Below are 20,853 nucleotides of genomic sequence, written 5' to 3' on the forward strand. Positions count from 1 at the left end.
ACACACACACACACACGCACTTTGTGTTTGGTGTTCAGAAAAACCAAACGATTCAAAACAAGGTAGAGTAAAATAACATTTATTTAGAAAGAAAAAAGCTGTAACAAACAAATACTGAACATGGTCCGATTGAGAGCAATGTGGTTGGCGTCAGATCTGTGACTGGAGGTAATGTTCGTAATTGACCCGCAGGACGTACTCAAAGTAGGGTTTCGAGTTGAAGGCGGCCAGCTGCTCAGAGTCCAGCAGCTCCTTCACATCAGGGAGGTAGGCCTGCAGGGAGACACCTGGGGAGGAGACACAGAATGACTGCTCTACTCCTCTGTGAGGAGCACAGGCACACAGTCAATTACTAAACACCCCCTCTATCCACTCCAATACACGACCCCTCTCCTCCTTACAGAGCAGTACAGACAGCACATAACTCCTTATAGAGCAGAACAGACAGCACATGACTCCTTACAGAGCAGTACAGACAGCACATAACTCCTTACAGAGCAGTACAGACAGCACATAACTCCTTACAGAGCAGTACAGACAGCACATAACTCCTTACAGAGCAGTACAGACAGCACATAACTCCTTACAGAGCAGTACAGACAGCACATAACTCCTTATAGAGCAGTACAGACAGCACATAACTCCTTATAGAGCAGCACAGACAGCACTTAACTCCTTATAGAGCAGTACAGACAGCACATGAGTCCTTTACTCCTTATAGACCAGTATAGACAACACATTACTCTTTACTCGTTATAGAGAAGTGCTGACAGTAAATTACTCCTCAATGTCCTGTTTTTCATTCAGCACCACCATGAGTAGCCAAACCCCCAACAAGAACATACATGAGCAGCACGAGAAGCCCCTAAACTCAGGAGTCTGAGAGTGAACATTAAATGTTCAGAGAGGTCCACAGCACCGACCAGGCGGTTCTGCTCTCTTGTTATATCCCGTGGCCCAGGTTTACCTACCCTAGTGTAAAGTCCAGAGAATCAGTTCATTTTCAAGAACAAGCGAGTGGGCATGACGCTGACCTAGTAACCGGGGGCATAAAATGGGTGAAGAAGATCTAAGACTGCAAAATGTAATCCAACTAAAAAGACCAAGTGATTTAGGAAAGGCTGTTGGCAAGGGCCAATGCTGAAATAGTCTGAGAGAAACAAGGAAGGGCAAGAGACACGGTTGTTTACGACTTTGACGTGAAAGAAAACACTACTAGGTCCGCTGCATACTGGTTGCATCACGTCCTGCCTCCTACATGCCCTACCAAGGCATCATGTGCCACCCCCTGGCCTAAGGTATACAGAGTATCTCTAGTGTGTGCAGATTTGTCATTACTATTTCTACCGTTCGGAATTGAATACAGTTTGATGGTTGAATAAACTGTGGACTAGACACTGCCTCCGCCTCGTATTTGAGAACATTATAATATATAACATCACGGCCAAAAGCTTTGTGCGCCTCCGAAATATTCTGAACGACTGCGTGGGGGGGGCGTTGCTACGTTACTTAATGTTTTATGTTTTGGTCTCGCGGAGTGAGAAACCTTGAAGTTACTGTGGAGTTACCGTTATTACTATACCTACCTACCGTTTCGATTTAGAATTACTATTCCTACCGTTCAGAACAAAATAACAGTTTAATTTACTTGCATTGGAGCAAATTCCGTGGCCACATCATGGACAATTTAAGTGATTCCGTGAGACCACCACGGACTTTGAGTTAAGCGCCCGTGGTCGACTCGCTCGTTGAAACGGGGATCCGTGTGTGAGCCACGGAATAACAGTGTCATTTACTTGCATTGGAGCAAATTCCGTGCACGGACAATTTAGAGACTGTGTGTGTGAGCCGGAGGCAGAGCGGGAGAGACATAAGCAGAGTTACGAAATAGCAGGCGGCAGGCGCGGTTCGAAACTGGTGTTATTTGGAACAAATGTGCTGTAATTTCAACGCAAATTAAATTATATCGATATTGACGATATGGTCTCGTTTCATATCGCGTTTGAAAAAATATCGATATATTTTAAATATCGATATATCGCCCAGCCCTATGTGGGACCCCGTCTGATGCGGCTCATCTCCGGCTGTGTGTTGCATGTCTTGATGAAGGGCGACTCCGGATCTTCTCCGGAGCTCATCCGGAGTTCATGTGTGAAAGGCCTACTAGGGATTCAGACCTTCCTGGATGAGTTTGAGGAGGATCTTCACGAACACGCTGTCCCGGGCCGGCTCCAACGGGTCGTCGCTCCCCTCCCAGGAACACCAGCTGCGCACCGTCGCCATGGAGACAATGGAAGGGTGGAGGGGGATTGGGGGGGAAGAATGACATCGTCACAGTTAACACCCTCAAATATGCCCAGATTAAATTATCCAGCGTTGGTCCACTGTGTAATGTGTATGGTTGGTATAAATTATAATTCTAGTATCTGTAGTTGTCTTTCGCTAACCCATGACTGGCTCTATTGGAAGTGTTATCCTGAATGTAGGGTTAGGGTTCGTATTGAGTCATTGGGACGGGTCTAAACCGTTTGTAGAGAAAATGACGTTCTCTCTGATCCCCCATGCTGGGTGACTGGAGATTCGGACCAAATCAAAAGGAGGCCAGAACCTTGTGTCTCCCAGCAAAGGTTCTCCAGGGAACCAGACCTTCACAACGGGTTCCTTACTCGTCTTTCTTCAGTGCCCGGGCGAAGATCTCTCGTTTGAGGGTCTCTATGTCGACCGCCACCTCCTGCCATGGAAACAAACACACGTCCTTTAGCCAATCCCTGCAGACCTTACTGGCCCGTCCCTCCCGTCTGACCAATCCCGTGCCAGCTACCTCGTTGATGTACTCCAGCAAGTCCAGGGCCTTCTTGAAGTCATCCTCGTTGGAAATCCTGTTGTCCTCACTGATGTACAACTGGGGAGAGGGGGGGGGGGCAAGGGAGAGAGACCAAGAGAAAGGGAGAAACAAAGAGAGACAGTGACGAGAGAGCGAGAGACAGTGAGATATAATAAGTGTGCTTGTAACGACACGTGGTCGTATGTGAGAGTGCGTGTGAGTGCCTACAGTGATGAGGCCGTGTGGGGTCAGGAGAGGCATGGTTTGGCGGTCCAGATTTTTGTCCTCCAGCAGCTGCTCGGGAAGCGTCTCCTGGTGGAGGAGGAAGCGCTCCTGCTCCACGATGTCTACACACACACACACACACACACACACACACACACACACACATCAATTATGTTATGTATGATGTCATCTAGCTCCTCTTCTGATGTTTTTGGTCACGCGTGTTCATATTCAGGTAGTGTGTGTGTGTGCACGTGCGTGCATGCATGCATGCGTGAGTCTACCTTCCAGGTGCCTGCTGAGCTGGGTCTGGTCCATGTCCGAGGCCAGGGCGGTCAGCTTGCTGAGGGCCAGCAGGGTCTTCTTCTTGGAGAAGTAGCGCGTCTCTCCAGTAGCCTGGCTGCTCAGCGTCTCATGGGCCTGGGGACAAGAGGAGGAGGAGCTAGGGTGATCCCAAGCCAACCAACGCTCAGGCTCAGCCGTTGCAGTGAGTGGGGGGGGGGGTGACCTACACTCTGGTAGTCGTGGACGTGGATGTGGTGCAGCCAGCTTAGGTGCTGGTGGGACTGCAGGAAGCTGGCCAGCTGGGGGTGGTGGGCACTGGGCTGGGACAGCAGCTTGCCCCGCTTCCCCTTCTCCATGTACCAGCGGAACACAAAGTCTGCAAAGTTCTGCGCGCACGCACACGCACACACACACACACACACACACACACACACACACACACACACACAGCCTTCCTGTCTTGAACACGCTTTGGGTGGAGTTTTGCTCGTAGAGAAGATGCGCAGTAAACAAGAGGTGCAGTCCTATAGAACTAGTCATTTCATTGTCTGACCTTGGGATGCATCATGATCCTTATGGTTTCTTGTTAACAAATTTGACAAGAGGGCATTTTTCCCGTGCTAGATGCAACTACTTATCTTTACATGGTTGAATTAATTGACATAAAAACATACGACGTGTAGAAATAGACTTAATTTCTATTTGAGCATTTTGCTTCATGTCTGACGGGCTCGGTGGAGCAGCTCAAAGTGATCAGAGTGGGAGCTTTTCCTGATGGCTTGCCTCAAGGCTACGCAACGCTTGTGTGCCCAGTCTAACCGGGGGGTCGTACATCCTCAATGCTGACTGGCTCAGTCTGGGTTCTCCTCAACGCCTTGAAGCCAACACAAGGTGACAGGTGTGTGTTTACCTGGTCGGAGAACTTGGTCATGTAGTGCTGCAGGCGGCTCTGGTTGTCCGTCTGCTCGCACATCTGCACCAGCATGTCGAAGTCACAGAACTTCTCAGACAGAGCAGCCACCCACTGGTACTGACCTAGATCCACTGGAACACGGCAGAGCAAACCCTTTAGATGAACTAACAGGTCTGGAACCAACACTTAAGAGGCAACATCAGAACCAACACAAGAGAACCAACACTCTAGTCTAGACCCAACACAATAGACCCAAGGCATTACCCTTTAGAACCACCACTGTAGACCCAGCCCTCTAGAACCACCACTTTAGACCCAGCCCTTTAGACCCACCACTGTAGACCCAGCCCTCTAGAACCACCACTGTAGATCCAGCCCTCTAGAACCACCACTGTAGACCCAGCCCTCTAGAACCACCACTGTAGACCCAGCCCTCTAGAACCACCACTGTAGACCCAGCCCTTTAGAACCACCACTGTAGACCCAGCCCTCTATAACCACCACTGTAGACCCACCACTGTAGACCCAGCCCTCTAGAACCACCACTGTAGACCCAGCCCTCTAGAACCACCACTGTAGACCCAGCCCTCTAGAACCACCACTGTAGACCCAGCCCTCTAGAACCACCACTGTAGACCCAGCCCTCTAGAACCACCACTGTAGACCCAGCCCTCTAGAACCACCACTGTAGACCCAGCCCTTTAGAACCACCACTGTAGACCCAGCCCTTTAGAACCACCACTGTAGACCCAGCACTTTAGAACCACCACTGTAGACCCAGCCCTTTAGAACCACCACTGTAGACCCAGCCCTTTAGAACCGACCCTTTAGAACCGAGATATTAGAACCAAGACTATAAACCCAACACAATAGACCCAAGCATTAGACCCTACCCTTTAGAACCAACACTCTGGAACCAACCCTTAAGAGGCAACACAATAACCAACACATTAGAACCAAGACTCTAGGCCCAACACAATAGACCCAAATCATTAGAACCATAACTCCAGACCCAACCCTTTAGAACCGACCCTTTGGACCCATCAATCTAGACCGGACCCTAGACCCAACCCTTTGGAACCATCAATCTAGACCAGACCCTTTAGACCCAACCATTTGGAACCATCAATCTAGACCCGACCCTTTAAAACGAACCCTTTAGAACAGACCCTTTGGAACCATCAATCTAGACCAGACCCTTTAGACCCAACCCTTTAGAACAGACCCTTTGGAACCATCAATCTAGACCCGACCCTTTAGACCCAACCCTTTAGAACAGACCCTTTGGAACCATCAATCTAGACCAGACCCTTTAGACCCAACCCTTTAGAACAGACCCTTTGGACCCATCAATCTAGACCGGACCCTAGACCCAACCCTTTGGAACCATCAATCTAGACCATACCCTTTAGTCCCAACCCTTTAGAACCATCTCTCTAGAGTCTAGACCCGACCCAGCAGCCAGACTCACGGAGCGGGGCGATGAGCTCCGAGCGCCGCTGGCCATACTCCAGCTCCAGGGCGTTGTAGCGCTCCTGCTGGGCGGCCGCGGGCCTCCCGCCGGTCCTCAGCTGCAGCGAGGCCAGCTGGGCCACGTAGCCCCCCAGGTAGAGGTCCAGCAGGCCCACCAGCTGCTCACACAGCGCCCCCCGCAGCTCAGAGTCCGCCTGGGGGTACACGGAGCGCAGGACCACCTCGTGCTGCCGAGTGATCACCTCCCGCACCCCACCCGACGCTGGGGGGGAGAGACAGAGAGAAACAGAGAGAGACAGAAAGACAGAGAGGCAGAGAAAGAAAGGGACCGAGATAAGAGGAGGGAGGAGATGGATGAGATAAAGATAAGGCAACAGAGAGGATTGGAGGAGAGGTGAGATGAGGAAGGTAAAGAGAAGGGAACAGAGAGAAAGGAGAGAGGATTAGAGAAGAGAGGAGAGTAGCAGATAAAACAGGAGATAAAACAGAAGAGGATAAGAAGACTTTAGTATGGTGTTTCAGCTCTGCCTTGATGTGTGATGTAAAGAGCATTGATTGGTTGGAGCTCCCTGGGTCCATAAACACTAATGTGTGTGGGGGGAGGGGGGGGGGACTAGTTACCAGTCCAGGGAATGTACTCTGGTTCTGAGTCCACATCAGACACTCTGTACATGGACGCCTTGGTATCCCTGTACTGTCCTGCTGCCTGCAGCATGTCCTGCACACACACACACAAAATATCATGCCTATACCACAGCGCACCATGTTCATCACTGGGAGTGTTTGTTTACGTTGCATGTTTACTGTACCAAGATGTTGTTTACCACGATGTTGTTGTGGTCTTTGTTAAGGTCAATGATGAATTTACATTGATGATGATGCTGTTCTTGCTAATCAACTGTGAGGTTGTTTGTTTGCTGTTATTTTGATTACCTTGATGTTATCGTTAACCTTAATCTCATGCTATCGTGTACCCTGACGTATTATTGGTTAATATTGATAATGTTATTGTTTATCTTGATGGTTTGTAATTGTTGACTTTGATGATGTCGTTTACCTTGATGTTGTCATTGGTTACCTTGATGGTGTTGTTATTATTAGCCTTGATGATGTTATTGTTTATCTTGATGTTGTCCTTGCTGTTATTGTTTACATTGATGTTACTGTTTATGTTGGCATAAATTGTTTACCTTGATGTTGATCTTATTGTAAACCTTCATGATGTTATCATTTAGCTTGAGGATGTCGTTGTTTTTTACCTTTAAGATGTTGTTAACGGTCAACACGGTCTCGGCCCACTGCACTGAGGCCACAGGGTTCTCCTTCAGGCGCCTCTCCTCTTCCTCCAGCAGACACTCAAACACCAGGGAGATCTGAGACACCTGGAGATACAATGTTAACAATTTTACCCACACACATTATACAACATATATACGCTCAAACACCAGGGAGATCTGAGACACCTGGAGATACATGACAAACAGTATAACCTATATATAACTTATATAACACATATGCAGTCCGACAGGTCCCGGTGTCCCTCACCTCTCTGAAGAAGACGTCTGCGGGCGTGAGGCTGGGCGGGACGGCCGCTCCGTTCTTGCGCAGCGCTCCGCTCACGGCGGCGTTGACCAGCTCCCCGTGCTTGCCGTGCTGGGTCTTCAGCACCATGGCCGCCTGCAGCTTCTCGGCGTGCTCGCACAGCAGCAGGCGCGTGGCCATGGGGCCGCCGCGCAGCGTCACCTGGCCCAGCCGCTGCAGCAGCCCCACCTGGTGGAGGGAGGACACCGTCACATGAGGCCATGATCAAACCAGACTCGCTTTATAGAGAGCTGTTCAGATGAGCGAATACCATTCCAGAAATGGCATAATGGTGAGATTTGGAGAAAGAAAATCCTGAACCAATGATGTCAATGGTCTAACTTTCCTGGGATTTACTTGTGTGTACATGTCCCCGTGTGTGTGTACATGTCACTGTGTGTATGTGTGGGCACGCGTGCGTGCATGTGCGTGTGTGTGTTACCTGCAGCAGGAAGTCCATGAAGCAGGTGTGAGCCTTCATCTTGTCCTCAAGCTGGTGGAGGATGATGAGGGAAGTGAGAGGGAAGCCCCCGCTCTCTGGACCAATCAGAACACAGACAGACAGACAGACAGGCAAAGAGAGAAAGACCTTTAGCTGAAATCTAGATCAACACATTAAATGTCTACTCCTGCTCCGCAACTTGAATAACTTGAATCACTAAAAGGACAAACGATAGAAACAAATGGGAACCAGAAGTGACCCATATAATCGAATAGAAACCAATAGAACAGAGAAAAATAGAAATACTAGAAACAAAATAGAAGACCATTGGATACCATGACAATCCAATAGAAGAAATAGAGATCAATATAAACCGATAAAAGACCAATAGAAACGTCCTAAACCAATAGACCAATAGAAACAGAGCAGTTGGAACCTTCTGGAACGGACTCGGCCCAGCGCGGGTCGGAGGCCGGGTAGTCGTCCACCAGGTCCAGATCGATGCGGGTCACGACCTCATCTAGCTCTGCCCCCTCCTCCCCCTCCCCTGCCCCCTCAGCGGGGAACAGCTCGTCCACCAGCACCTGAGAGCCAATCAGGTCGCTCCTGGGAGGGGGCGGAGCCAAGCAGTTAGCTTCAACGTATATAAAGCTAGCATTTGGATTTCAAGTCAAAGGTCATGTTATATTGCTTCATATTATCCATCACGTCTCAATGACTTGAATCCATCTTCTGCGTTTATATATAGCACACACTAGCCGCGTTTACATGGACACATCTATGCCGCATAGATTTCTATGCGGCATAGAAAATGGTCATGTATACGCCTCATTCGGAATACAATTATCTGTTCGGCATAGATTCTATGCCGAATAGAATAGGTGGTGTAGTCCGTTTTAAATCGCCATGTATTATACACGTATTCCGCATAGATTGGGGTTTAACTTAGAGCAGCCGCAGTAGTTCGCAATTCCACTGAGCTCCGTCGGTACTTTTAAGCACACCGAACTTCACCGCTGTCAAGGAAATTGGATTTATTGCCTGATTCACGTCTTTGTTATCACTCCGTAAAAGTAGTCCGGTAAGCGTGTCCGGTTGCTAAGCGACGGGACATGGGTGTTTATTAATGAGGTGTCCGCGCGCATCCGAGATAACTGTAAATGAGTAGGCTACTACTAGTACTTTTGCAGGCTGAACGTTAAAATACTTCTTAACTTAGAGAGATGGCAGCTGCAGTAGTGCGCAATTGGACCTTTGAGGATTCCTGGTCACTAAATTCCCGTAAGACCACTCTCTCCCACCAGTCTTGGCTGCGGACTCGTATCCAAATTCCTCTTGTTTGCGGCGGAGCATAGGGTAAATATAAAGATCTGACGAGAAATTGACGTTGCTGCGCTGTCCTCCTCCTTCTTAATTGAAGGAGCAGGCAGAGAAAAGCTCTCTCCTGCTGTGCTTTCATTAAAATCAAATTTAAAATCCCCGATAGTGATAAGACATCCATTATATCGCCGCCGGTCCAGAGACGTGTCAGGTGTGCGCGAGAGACATAACGGACACTTTTGTTACTGCCATGTATACAGTACATTCAGAACACATTTTAGGAACAGATCTATGCCGCATAGAAATCTATGCCGCATAGATCTGCCATGTAAACCCGGCTACTGAGTAGATGTGCAGAGTAGTTATAAGAATCAGAAAAACAAGGATTTAATATTGGCTACACGGTTGGTATCATTTTCTTTTACTTATAATGATTTTGTTTCAGAACAAAATGCTCTAAGCATTTTAAAGCTCTATTGTTCTGTGAACACTCTCTGTAAAGGCTCTCTCTGTCTGTAAAGGGGATCTCTGTCTGTAAAGGGGCTCTCTGTCTGTAAACGCTCTCTCTGTCTGTAAAGTGGATCTCTCTGTCTGTAAAGGGGATCTCTCTGTCTGTAAAGGGGATCTCTGTCTGTAAAGGGGATCTCTCTGTCTGTAAAGGGGCTCTCTGTCTGTAAAGGGGCTCTCTGTCTGTAAAGGGGCTCTCTGTCTGTAAAGGGGCTCTCTGTCTGTAAAGGGGCTCTCTGTCTGTAAAGGGGCTCTCTGTCTGTAAAGGGGATCTCTCTGTCTGTAAGGGCTCTCTATGTCTGTAAAGGGGCTCTCTCTGTCTGTAAAGGGGCTCTCTCTGTCTGTAAAGGGGCTCTCTCTGTCTGTAAAGGGGATCTCTCTGTCTGTAAAGGATCTCTCTGTCTGTAAAGGGGATCTCTCTGTCTGTAAAGGGGATCTCTCTGTCTGTAAAGGGGATCTCTCTGTCTGTAAAGGGGATCTCTCTGTCTGTAAAGGGGATCTCTGTGTCTGTAAAGGGGATCTCTCTGTCTGTAAAGGGGATCTCTGTCTGTAAACGCTCTCTGTCTGTAAACGCACGCTCTTTAAACATACCGGCAAAACCGCAGAAAGGCATCTTTGAGCATCTTGGTCTTATCCTCGTGGGCTACGGCCTCCGTCCTGTTGGGTGTCTCCATCGACATCTTCACAATAAAAGCCAAAAAACATGAGATGAGCAGATGGAAGAAACCCTCAAAATATAAAAGAAGCCTTGATGGAAACCTAACGAACAAAAGCAGATAACCCTTGATGGAAACCTTAACAATGTAAGTGGAAAACTACCCTGAAATCATAACATAAAGACTGTAAAACATGGGTGAAAGCTTCAGAGTAAACAATGACTAGAGTGGGTAAAGTGGGAATGGGACCTCGGGCGCGGCAGCCAGTGAGGAGCAGAGCGAGTCCTCCATGGTCTCCGGGAGGATGGAGACGGCCTGGCGCGCCACCACCGCCACCAGCCCGTTGGTCTGGGAGAAGAAGATGGGCAGGTTGCCACAGCAACCACCTCCACGCACGCCGTCGCCTGCCAAGGGCACACGTTTGGGTGTTGGGAAGGAGGGAGAGTTGACCGTTACTATTGAAAATGACCAACTTGTTACTATTGTTTAATTACTATGGTAACGGCGACAACAATGTGGCTTAATGTTGGCAAACATTGTTTTCAATCGGGTAATAATAATAAGCAATAAGAAATTGTCTATCCTTCTCAAAAAATCGTTCGGTTATAAGTACATTATTGACTCTACTCCTTGACATCCAAGGGCAGTGAAAGGGGGGGGATATGATAGCTTGACCACTGACCTGGGGCACTGAAGGATATCCTCTCGTCGGGGGGTCCCCCTCGGACCGTACCTGTGGAGCAGGCGAACACCAGCTCCTGAGTGTACAGGAAGGCTGTGGCGCCCGGGTAGGGAACCACAAGCCTTGTGGTACGCAGCGCCTCCTCACTCTGGGAGGGGAATTACAGGCAATACATTAACATCAATCTATTTAAATCACCATTGAGGTCAGTAAGCTATTCAGACGCTATTATTGAAAGCGACGTGCACGTGCATTGAATTCAATCTTGCTCAGGGATACCTACAGGTTAGGTTAGAATTTGTGGATCGAACCAAGAACCTTTGGGCTGGGAGTGGAACACCCAGACCACCACTAGACATTCATGCCGTACGCAAGTACAGACACGTTTATATCGGAAGGGCATAATGCTTTGCATTTAACCAGTAGAGGAAGATCAAAACATATATATGACCTATATCCAAACTCTATATGAATGCATGAAATATATTAGGTCTGTGAATTTAAACGGGAGAAGAAGAGGGGCTGGAGACCTGGAACGGAGTGGTGTGTTTGGTGACCTCCACGACGACGTGGTCCGAGACCGAGGCCCCGACGTCTTGCAGGGTCACCAGGCAGAAGTAGGCGATGCAGGGGATGTCCTGGGAGTGCCAGGCTGCAGCCAGCACCACCAGGCCGGACCTGTGGAGGAGGGAGGGGAGAGCAGCCAATCAGGAACGCAGGAGCAACCAGACCTCACCAGACCAGCTACATATATTTAGTTCACAGCGGAGTCTTCAAGCGGCTATTTGATAACAGAAGAGAGTACTGCAAAATGCAAGTGCTGCTTACAAGGTAACGTAATGTAATTAGACTCATGTGATCATGTTATGATTTTATACTGCCTATGAATTATTACTACACACAATGGTAATATTATACATATGGACAAGTAGACAGGTAGGTAAACAGACAAACAGGCAGGTTAGCCGACAGGAAGATTGCCTGAAAGGCAGATAGGCAGGTTAACAGACAGAAGAGCAGACAGAGAGGCCTATAGACAGAAAAGAGAGGTGGACTCACGGGCTAAGCTTCATGTCGAGGTAGGACACGTTCACTCCTTCCTTCATTTCCTCATAGTTGCTCTCTGATCCCTGATTGGACAAAAAGACAAGTTGACATAAGATCAGTGCGTGTCTGTATTATTTGAGTCAGAGTAATATAGTAGGTCAGGAATCCACAATTAAAATCAACAAACAAGAAATTAATATGAATATAAATATAATTTTTTTTTGATATGAACATGAATCATTTAATGTACCCACATAATAATACTAGAATACAATATGAATACCTAAAAAACCATAACATGAATCCTCACCCAGATAGCGTCAGCTATGTTCTCATCGAGGGAACAGCGGGATTCCCAGCTGAGGGTCTGCTGCTCGGAGCTATCCCCCACCTCCCACCTGCACACCTTGGAGCTGGTGAGAGAGTAGAGGCAGCCGGCCTCGGACGCCCATAGCACGCTGTGGAGCTACACACACCCAGACAGACAGCGTGGGAAAGAGACAGAGTGACTTGTTAGGATTTCCTTTCCCCTCGTCTGAATGAGACCACATAGTCTGGTTACCCCCTAGCAACAAGTCATACAATACCGTGGCACATGCCACTCACCTCGTCGTTAGGGGGCGGGGCCAGCATCCCAAACAGACTGGAAACGCGGCGACCGATGCCCGACAGCACGCCCTGGCCCTGCTGCAGGGCCCGAAACCCAAGCCGGCCGGACGGGTCCGTGCTCACCCTCAGCAGGTGGTTCCTGCATGAGGACACCACGAAGCTGCCGCCCTGCAGGACAGACACACAGGGTGGTGCGGTTGGTCAGGGCAAAGGACTGCCAGCCCAGAGGATCTGGGTGGATCCCCGATGCCTGCCTTCTACATGTTGGAGAGGTCTAACACCTACCTGCTCAGTGTCAGAGAATACACTTCTCAGCTCCACAGAGTGAATTACTATTTCCATCCATTTACAACGTTGAAATACAACATTAAACTAGGAACCCAACCCAATCTTTATGGATCTAACCAGGGGAAACATAAGGTTGAAGGACGGTTCTAAATGTTGAACCATACCATTGTCTCTAACGTTCTTAGCGGAGAACCTTACCCTCACGGCGACCACAAAGTTGCAGAGATCTCCCAGTTCCAGGTCTGCCTCTGTATGGTTCCCCTCGTGGGCGAGGCTGGCCCAGTACCGGGCCCGGCCCTCCGCCCCCACCGTCAGGACCGAGATGGACTGGACCGGGGCCGTCTCCAGGGGCCCGGGGCTGCTGATGGTCACCAGGTCAGCCGTGTATTCGTACTCGCTGGGGGCCAGCTGCAGCTCCTTACACACACACAGCTGTGGAACAGTCCGGAAGGATGAGGTAGGGGGGGGCGGGATTACAACAGGGCTTCTATAGTGGTGATATTTTTTACTGTTCACAGAAGAGTAACATACATTCTCTCATTTTGAGAAGAAAGGTGTGATGATTACTTACATTACATGCATCCATGTTTGTGGCTCTTCAATACAAAACTGATTCAGTGATTATCTTGTTTCCCCTATTGCAACCCCCATATGACCGGACGAAATGTTAACATAACAGCTTAAAAAGGCACCGGCAGAGCGCACCTTGGCCACCACCGTCTGACAGATCTTCCAGATGATGAGCAGCTTGCCACACACCATCCAGGCCCAGCCGCTCTCGTCCACCTTCACAGAGATGATGTCATCCGCTTAAGGGACAGCAAGAATAGAGAGCATTTGTTATATTCTGCTCTAAATAAACCTTAATACATCTTAATACAGTTGCAACAAGACATAGTGTATGTTACCTTCTGCCATTGTTAGAGCCTCCATCACTTTCACAGGCAGCGACGACCCGAAGGTCTGGACGTCATAGTGAACCGACTCAGCGTTTGCGTGGTTTGCGCGCGTAGGGGTTGACCTGGTTGAGGCAGTATCGAATTCATAATAAATGTTATCAAGTGCATTAACATGTGGTTGAATGTGACTATTCGTGCTGTTTTCAAAAAAATTCACTGGATTCATGTCCACTCACCTGGCGGCGAGAGACGTCCTGCGTGGGGAGAAGAGGAGTCCAGACGGGGTTCCAGCCAGACTCTTTCTCCCGGGAACTCTGGAGGGCTGCCTTCGGCCCGAGCTGGGCGTCGCACGGGGAGAAAACATACTATCGATTATAGTTCGTTTACATTAAATAGTCGAACAGTACAACAGAAAAGCCACAAACTCCCCTCAGTGAATATATCCAAACAGCGCGCGGTAAAAAAAAATGTGGACTGATGTCGCTTGAAACTCACGTCATCCCCGAGTCAGAATAAAATACGCCCATATTTTATTAAAATGTCTATTTTACTAAAAAATATTTTAAGTTAGTTCTCTCTCTCTCTAATAGTAAAACAATAGTTAGAAACACATTTCTTTCAATAATATTAGTTTAAATGATTAGCACTGTCAGACTATACCAGATGTGGTATAAGTACAGATACTGTAAACAATAAAATAAAATAAGATAAATACAAAATAATATGAGTGTGTGAAATATCTTATAAGTGCGCAATTTAATAAGGATTAAAATAAATACGCGAAACAATTTAAAATGTGTCTGCAGTCTCCTGTCAGTATGCAGCGAGACGCCAGAGTGATCCAGGCCAGGGTAATGGACCGACGAACGACCGCCCAGGAGGATAAGAGGAGCTAGCTCGGTGGCTACTTGATGGTGGGTAGAACATGGGTCGGCAAAGCCTCGACGGGACCGCTACGACATGCAGCGAAGTAGTTTAATTACCAGGTTGCAGAGAGCCAGGTCATCTTGCATGTAGTCGGTTTACCCACCACCACAAAGAAGGCCACGACATGCAGTAAGTCAGGGGTTTGTTCCGTAGCACAGCAGGGTTCGGATGCTAATCCCGCTAAAAGTTTACAGTGGCCAGGCCCGTCCCACTGCTAGCAGTTAGCTGTTCCCCCCAAAGCATCACTTCTGACTACTGTAGATGTTGTTATCTGACAAGAGCTGGGGGCGGGCGAGGTCAAGACCAAAATATGTCGGTTGGTTTTCATTGTATGAAGTGTATGTGTTTGATTAGAAAATCAGTTGTAACTGCTCGGGGATCCTTTCATCCTCAATGAATGATACGTGCGATATAACAAAATACCTTTTTAAAGCAATTCTGTAGTTCGGTCGTGTGAGTGAGACTATTTATGTAATGTTATCCTCGTTCAGGTATCTTTATTTGTAACCTGTCTGTGCATCAGATGTCAGACGTCCGTTCCTTTGCTTCTTCAGGTCATGAAGAGGGTACGCACTGAGCAGATCCAGTATGTAGTCGCCCAGTACCTCAAGAGGAGACAGTATGTGGACGCGGAAAGTCCCATGAGAGGGGCAAAACTCTTCCAGACGCCAGAAGAGATGGCGGCAAATCTGACTGGTAAGGAGACTGCATTGCTTGGGTCTCTGTTTCGGGTCTTGTTTGGAGAATTGTAATAATGAACCGTCAACATGGTACTGTATACGTTGTACATAGCCATTATTAATTTCACTACGGTTTGGATTACTCTCTTAAAAAGCTTTGTCTGTGTGTGTGTGTGTGTGTGTGTGTGTGTGTGTGTGTGTGTGTCTCTCTCTCACTGTCCTGCTCTCTCTCCCTCCCCTGCTGAGCAGTGCAGACAGAGTCGGGGTGCGCCAACGTTGTCTCTGCTGCCCCATGCCAATCGGACCCCCAGCAGTATGAGACCCAGTTCTCCAAGCTACGCACGTTTCTCACAGGTGCACGCACGCTCCTGACATAATGGACCCTCCCTGGTTGAGTGTTCCAACAGTCCACCCTGTTTACATAGTTTATTAGAATTTTTTTGTTCTGAATTTTTTGTTCAAACTATGTGATGACAGATTCTCTGGTTCGATTGTCCATATCAGGCTAAATATAGCGTAGTAGGACTGCTTGATCAGAAGTTCTAATGACATAGGACTGCTGGATCAGTAGTTCTGCTATAACCTAGTAGGACTCCTGGATCAGAAGATCTACTTTAACAAAGAAGGACTGTTGGATCAGTAGTTCTGCTATAACCTAGTAGGACTGCTTGATCGGAAGATCTACTATAACAAAGTATGACTGCTGCTCTTCGATCAGAAGATCTACTATAATATAGTAGGACTGCTGGAACAGAAGTTAAGTTGCAACCTAGTATGACTGCTGGATCAGAGATTAGGGTGAGAGCAATTAAAGTATGCATTCGTTTGAAAAGGAAAGTAACTTTTAATATCATTGTTCTGGATGTCACCCCAGTGAGTACAAATGAGGGTGAGATGATCCAACAGGGGCACTTCTAAAGATCCCTTTTGGATCATCATAGGATAGGGGCTTTGTGTGTTGAGTGAGTTTACTGTCCTGACTCTACTGGTTGACTGACTGCTTGTCGTCGTCCCCCCACTAGAGACGGAGGTGCCCTGGGCGAGGGAGGTGAGCGGCGTGCTGTACCCGCTCTTCATCTACCTGCACCTGGACATGGTGCGCTGCGGCCTCAAGGCGACCGCCGACGCCTTCTACGGCCACTTCCACGGCGCCTTCCTGGCGGACGGCGAGCAGCGGGCCACGGTGGAGCAGCTCCGCAGCGTGCTGACGCCGCAGGACGCCGCCGCCAACGCCAAGCTCAGCGCCTTCCTGCAGCACAAGTACGTGGTGCGGCTGACGGAGCCGGCCTACGCCTACCTGCTGCGCTACCTGCAGAGCGAGGACAATGGCGCCCTCTGCAGGGCCCTGGGCGCCCACCTGCAGCTGGAGGTCACGGCCGCCAAGCGCACCGACTACCAGCTCTACGGCGGCGTCACTGCCCCCGCGGGCGTGGCCACGGCGGCTAACGGAGGTCCGGCGTCCGGCCCCCACCCGGCCCTGACGTCGGCCCCCACATGGGCGGGGATGGACGGGGCGGAGGGGGGGGGCGGCGGCGGCGAGGGGGTGGAGCTCCCGGCGGGGGTCCTCCCCCAGAACGAGGCGGCGCTGGACGCGCTGCAGGACTGCATCCGCAAGGTGCGGGAGGGCCCGCCCTCGCTGACCACCGTGTGCTTCTACGCCTTCCACCACACGGAGCAGCTGCTGAACACGGCGGAGGTGGCGGCAGACAGCCGGCTGCTGGCCGCCGGGTTCGACAGCTCGGCCGTGAAGCTGTGGAGCCTCCGCGCCCGCAAGCTGAAGGCCCGCCCCCACCAGGTGGACGTGTCCCACATCCACCTGGCCTGCGACCTGCTGGAGGAAGAGGTGGGTGGCGTCGGTCGGACGGACGGACGGACGGACAGACGGACTGTACCGACAGCGATATATGTTTTTTACTTTCTTACCACAAATGTATTTATTGTAAGTCGCTTTGGTTAAAAGCGTCTTCTAAATACGCTGAATGTAAATGTAGAGAAGAAAAGAGCCGGGTTGGGCTGAAAGAGAGTAGCATCAAAGTTGTTGAATTGTATCATCTAGGTTGGTCAACCATCGACCGGCTTGCATGCTGTTTATGGGGGTCTTGAGTCAGTGGTAACGTGTGGTTACAAAACCAGAACCAGAATTAGACCGCTAAAAATAGTTTTAGCAGTCTAATTCTGGTATATGTTGGCTGGTGTTTGTACTACATTTAGTGTATCATTTGACTGCATCGAAATTTACTGTGAATCTCTATCTATAGTTCTGCTTGAGTCTTGCAACTGAAAAACTGAATGTCCACCAGATGGGGCCATAATGATACAGTCAGAGCAATTCTCAGGAAACTAACAGTAGCCTACATTTGTTCCTGGTTTCAGTAGGAACCAGCAATCCTCCCTAAATGATCAAGTTATTCATATCTCTGTAGTGACACTGGTGGCTATGTTTTAGTCCCTATTCTCACAACTTTCAGAAGTGATCATTCTAGTCTTGAGACCGCTGTCATTACACGAGAGCCCTGTTGTGACGGCATGTTCTCCACCTCTCATCACCTTCACCTCCTCCTTAATCTCACTCAACATCTTCCTCCTCCCCATCATCTCCGTTTCCTTCCCCATCTCATCTCCTTTGACTCATCTCCTCCCTCACCCTCCGCCCCCTAATCCTCCTTCTCTTTCTCCCACCTCCTCGTCGACTCCACCTCCTTCATCTTGTTTCCAGGAGGAGGAAGAGGAGGGCTCCGGCAGCGAGATCCAGACGCTGCGGGGGCACAGCGGGCCCGTCTTCCGCACCGCCTTCCTGACGGACTCCTCGGGACTGCTCTCCTGCTCCGAGGACACCACCATCCGCTACTGGGACCTGGGCAGCTTCACCAACACCGCCCTGTACCGCGGCCACGCCTACCCGGTGTGGGACGTGGACGTGAGCCCCTGCAGCCTGTACTTCGCCAGCGGCTCCCAGGACCGCACGGCGCGCCTCTGGACCTTCTCCCGCACCTACCCCCTGCGGCTGTACGCCGGCCACCTGGCCGACGTGGACTGCGTCAAGTTCCACCCCAACTCCAACTACCTGGCCACGGGCTCCACCGACAAGACGGTGCGACTGTGGAGCACGCAGCAGGGCGCCTCCGTGCGGCTGTTCACGGGCCACCGCGGGCCCGTGCTGGCGCTGGCCTTCTCCCCCGACGGCAAGTACCTGGCGTCGGCCGGCGAGGACCAGCGGGTCAAGCTGTGGGACCTGGCGTCGGGCGGGCTCGTGAAGGACCTGCGCGGCCACACGGACGGCGTGTCCAGCCTGTCCTTCAGCCCCGACAGCAGCCTGCTGGCCTCGGCCGCCGCAGACAACTCGGTGCGGGTGTGGGACGTGGTGCGGTCGTCTGTCCACGCCGGGAGCCCCGCGGACGGGTCGTCGGGGGAGCTGGTGGGGCTGTACTCTGGGGCCACCGGCAGCGTGCTCAACGTCCAGTTCATGGCCTGCAACCTCCTGCTGGTCACCGGCACGGCACAGGAGAAGACGGAACAGTAGCCGCTGCCGCCGCCGCACCCCGGGCTTCCTTTTAGGGGGTTTACAACGAGTGTCCGCCGGTCGGCTACTTTGGAGGGCTCTTCCTCCGAGTCACCGTGGTGACGGGTGACTTGGATCCCGTGATCCCATTCCTCACCTCACCAAAACGGCCAGCATTGCTGGTCAAAAGGGATACTGGTGTAGCTAAAGGGTTACTGGTTTAACGAAGGTGTGAGTCATTAATTACGGCCACGGTCAGTTCTTCAGTTCGTTTTTTCCTTTGTACAACGCTTCACTTCTATTTTCTCACCTGGCCTCAACTGCTTCCCTAAGCTGGGAGTTTACAGCAGACGTTGTCTTTATCTTCAGCCTCCTTGAAATCAAGGGTTGCTACATCTCAACAGGGGATCGTCCGTGAATGGCCCGCATTGGTTAAAGGATAACAGCCAGTGTGCTTTGTATTTATTACTCAAATAAAGCGACCTCTAGTGACTATGTTTTTCTTGTTATTTGTATTGTCTAGCAACCTGCTGATAGACACTTACCTTCAGTGGTGGGAAAGTCCTCTGTAGTCCAAAAGAGAGGAATCCCTAACGTTTCTAGTCCTTTCATTTTGGCATGTCACTTAACCATCCTCTGTAAGCTCGGCCGTGAAAACCTCTGTCCTCCAGGCATGGCTTCACTGTCGTTCCTTTGTTCTGGCTGTCACTGTTTTCTGTTGAACATGCCAGATAGGCTCTTATCTACTACATGCCTGACCCATGAGAAGGTTCATTCACCCCTCATGTTTCTGGTGGAATCTGTCTTCCATCCCGGATGTTTTCCGCATCACAAGTCTCGGTTCAAACGATGGCTACAAGGGGTGAGGCGGTTAGGAAAGGGCCACTGCTAGCTCATTGCACCCTCCTCCCCCTCCACCCCTATCTCTGAACCGGAAGTCGTGAGACCAGTCCCCCTGTGCAGCGCCCCCTAGCCACCAGCGATCAGACGGGGGGACTGTAGCCTACAAGCCATACTCAGTGTTTATGAACAGGTCAGGTCATCCCATCTGAAGCGTCCTGTGGTTGTCCTTGAACTATCAGAGGGGTAGGGGAGTCAACAGCCAGGACAAGACTATGGAAATGCAGTCGCTGGGTATTTCTGTAAGGGTGTAAAAGCAACTCATGGGTCTCCATTGTGGGTTTGACACCCAGAGAGTTGTAGCTGTAGACTTTAAGGTGAGGATGCTAACGATGTTTGTTTCTGTTTTTTATATGAACTCTCCCGGAGTAGTGTAAATACAGACGGAGGACATTTCTGGTTGTATTATCGACAGTTTCGCACACCTGTGGCATTCTTTGTACCATGCTATACAAAGTGTAAATATATTTTTGTAAACTTTTATGAAGGTTTCTACCAAAATAGAAAAAAGCCCTTTATGCAAGGTTTTGTTTGTGCGCAAAATGGTTGATTCAAGATTTGTTATCCTCTGATTCCAGCTGCCACACCATGTTATTTTGAAAAATGTCCATTTGTGGGTCCATCTGGTTCACGCCAAGTATACCTGACTTCACCCAGTTCTCAGAAAAGTGACATTTGGTTCTGTAAAACGTAAGCTCAGAGTACAGATCTAGCTTAATAAATAAGAGTTTTATTTGATGACGTTGTGTCTTGAGCTTTCCTTATCACACCCAGCGCTGTCAGGTAGTTCAATGCAGTCTGAGCTGTGGGGTGAAGCCAAACTGCTGTCACCACATCCGGTAATTCCACAGTAAAAGCCCTCCAACAAGTTTATGTAGTTTTATATGTTCATAATGACACTGAAAAAGGTAATGTCTGCGTTATGTTAGATCCTCAAGTTTGTCTCTCTGGGCTGGATTCCCATCTGTAATCAAATTGTTAAAAAGCTTAATGTTAAATATTTTGTTGTCGACAAGCTGTTGGATTGGTGAAAGCTAATCTGTATTCTGTAGAGGATTACATTTCTCTCAGTCCTGTAGTGATATTCTTTATCACT

At 49.5% G+C, this 20,853-nt stretch overlaps 2 protein-coding genes across 8 annotated transcripts; one reads left to right on the forward strand and one right to left on the reverse strand.

The window, feature by feature from the left end:
* Window positions 1-63: 63 nt before the first annotated feature.
* Window positions 64-19,724, reverse strand: nup133 (nucleoporin 133). Of its 4 annotated transcripts, none has more exons than XM_030351712.1 (26): window positions 19,403-19,724; window positions 13,988-14,089; window positions 13,761-13,873; window positions 13,558-13,661; window positions 13,051-13,284; window positions 12,562-12,732; window positions 12,266-12,421; window positions 11,968-12,038; window positions 11,439-11,586; window positions 10,909-11,056; window positions 10,476-10,630; window positions 10,162-10,250; window positions 8,180-8,349; window positions 7,744-7,838; window positions 7,266-7,490; window positions 6,980-7,102; window positions 6,342-6,438; window positions 5,719-5,982; window positions 4,245-4,378; window positions 3,562-3,720; window positions 3,334-3,469; window positions 3,053-3,171; window positions 2,822-2,902; window positions 2,667-2,731; window positions 2,178-2,266; window positions 64-287 (listed from the first exon to the last, which is right to left on the reverse strand). In XM_030351712.1, the coding sequence occupies exons 3-26, from the start codon at window positions 13,783-13,785 to the stop codon at window positions 151-153; spliced, it is 3,195 nt and encodes a 1,064-aa protein (XP_030207572.1). In that variant the 5' UTR covers window positions 13,786-13,873; window positions 13,988-14,089; window positions 19,403-19,724; the 3' UTR covers window positions 64-150. The 4 variants fall into 4 exon arrangements, with proteins under 4 accessions (XP_030207572.1, XP_030207570.1, XP_030207571.1 ...); XM_030351710.1 differs by lacking the exon at window positions 19,403-19,724 and adding an exon at window positions 18,038-18,168; XM_030351711.1 differs by lacking the exon at window positions 19,403-19,724 and adding an exon at window positions 14,735-14,865.
* On the forward strand, window positions 14,497-20,495 carry taf5l (TAF5-like RNA polymerase II, p300/CBP-associated factor (PCAF)-associated factor). 4 transcript variants are annotated; one of them, XM_030351722.1, is made up of 5 exons: window positions 14,497-14,807; window positions 15,202-15,374; window positions 15,608-15,712; window positions 16,381-17,201; window positions 18,075-20,495. In XM_030351722.1, exons 1-5 carry the CDS (start codon window positions 14,803-14,805, stop codon window positions 18,876-18,878), a joined length of 1,908 nt encoding a protein of 635 aa, XP_030207582.1. In that variant the 5' UTR covers window positions 14,497-14,802; the 3' UTR covers window positions 18,879-20,495. The 4 variants fall into 4 exon arrangements, with proteins under 4 accessions (XP_030207582.1, XP_030207584.1, XP_030207583.1 ...); XM_030351724.1 differs by having other exon boundaries at window positions 15,233-15,374; XM_030351723.1 differs by having other exon boundaries at window positions 14,497-14,665; window positions 15,233-15,374.
* Window positions 20,496-20,853: the final 358 nt, after the last annotated feature.

Source organism: Gadus morhua, chromosome 3 (assembly GCF_902167405.1).
Source record: "Gadus morhua chromosome 3, gadMor3.0, whole genome shotgun sequence".
In the NCBI taxonomy this organism is placed as follows: Eukaryota; Metazoa; Chordata; class Actinopteri; order Gadiformes; family Gadidae; genus Gadus; species Gadus morhua.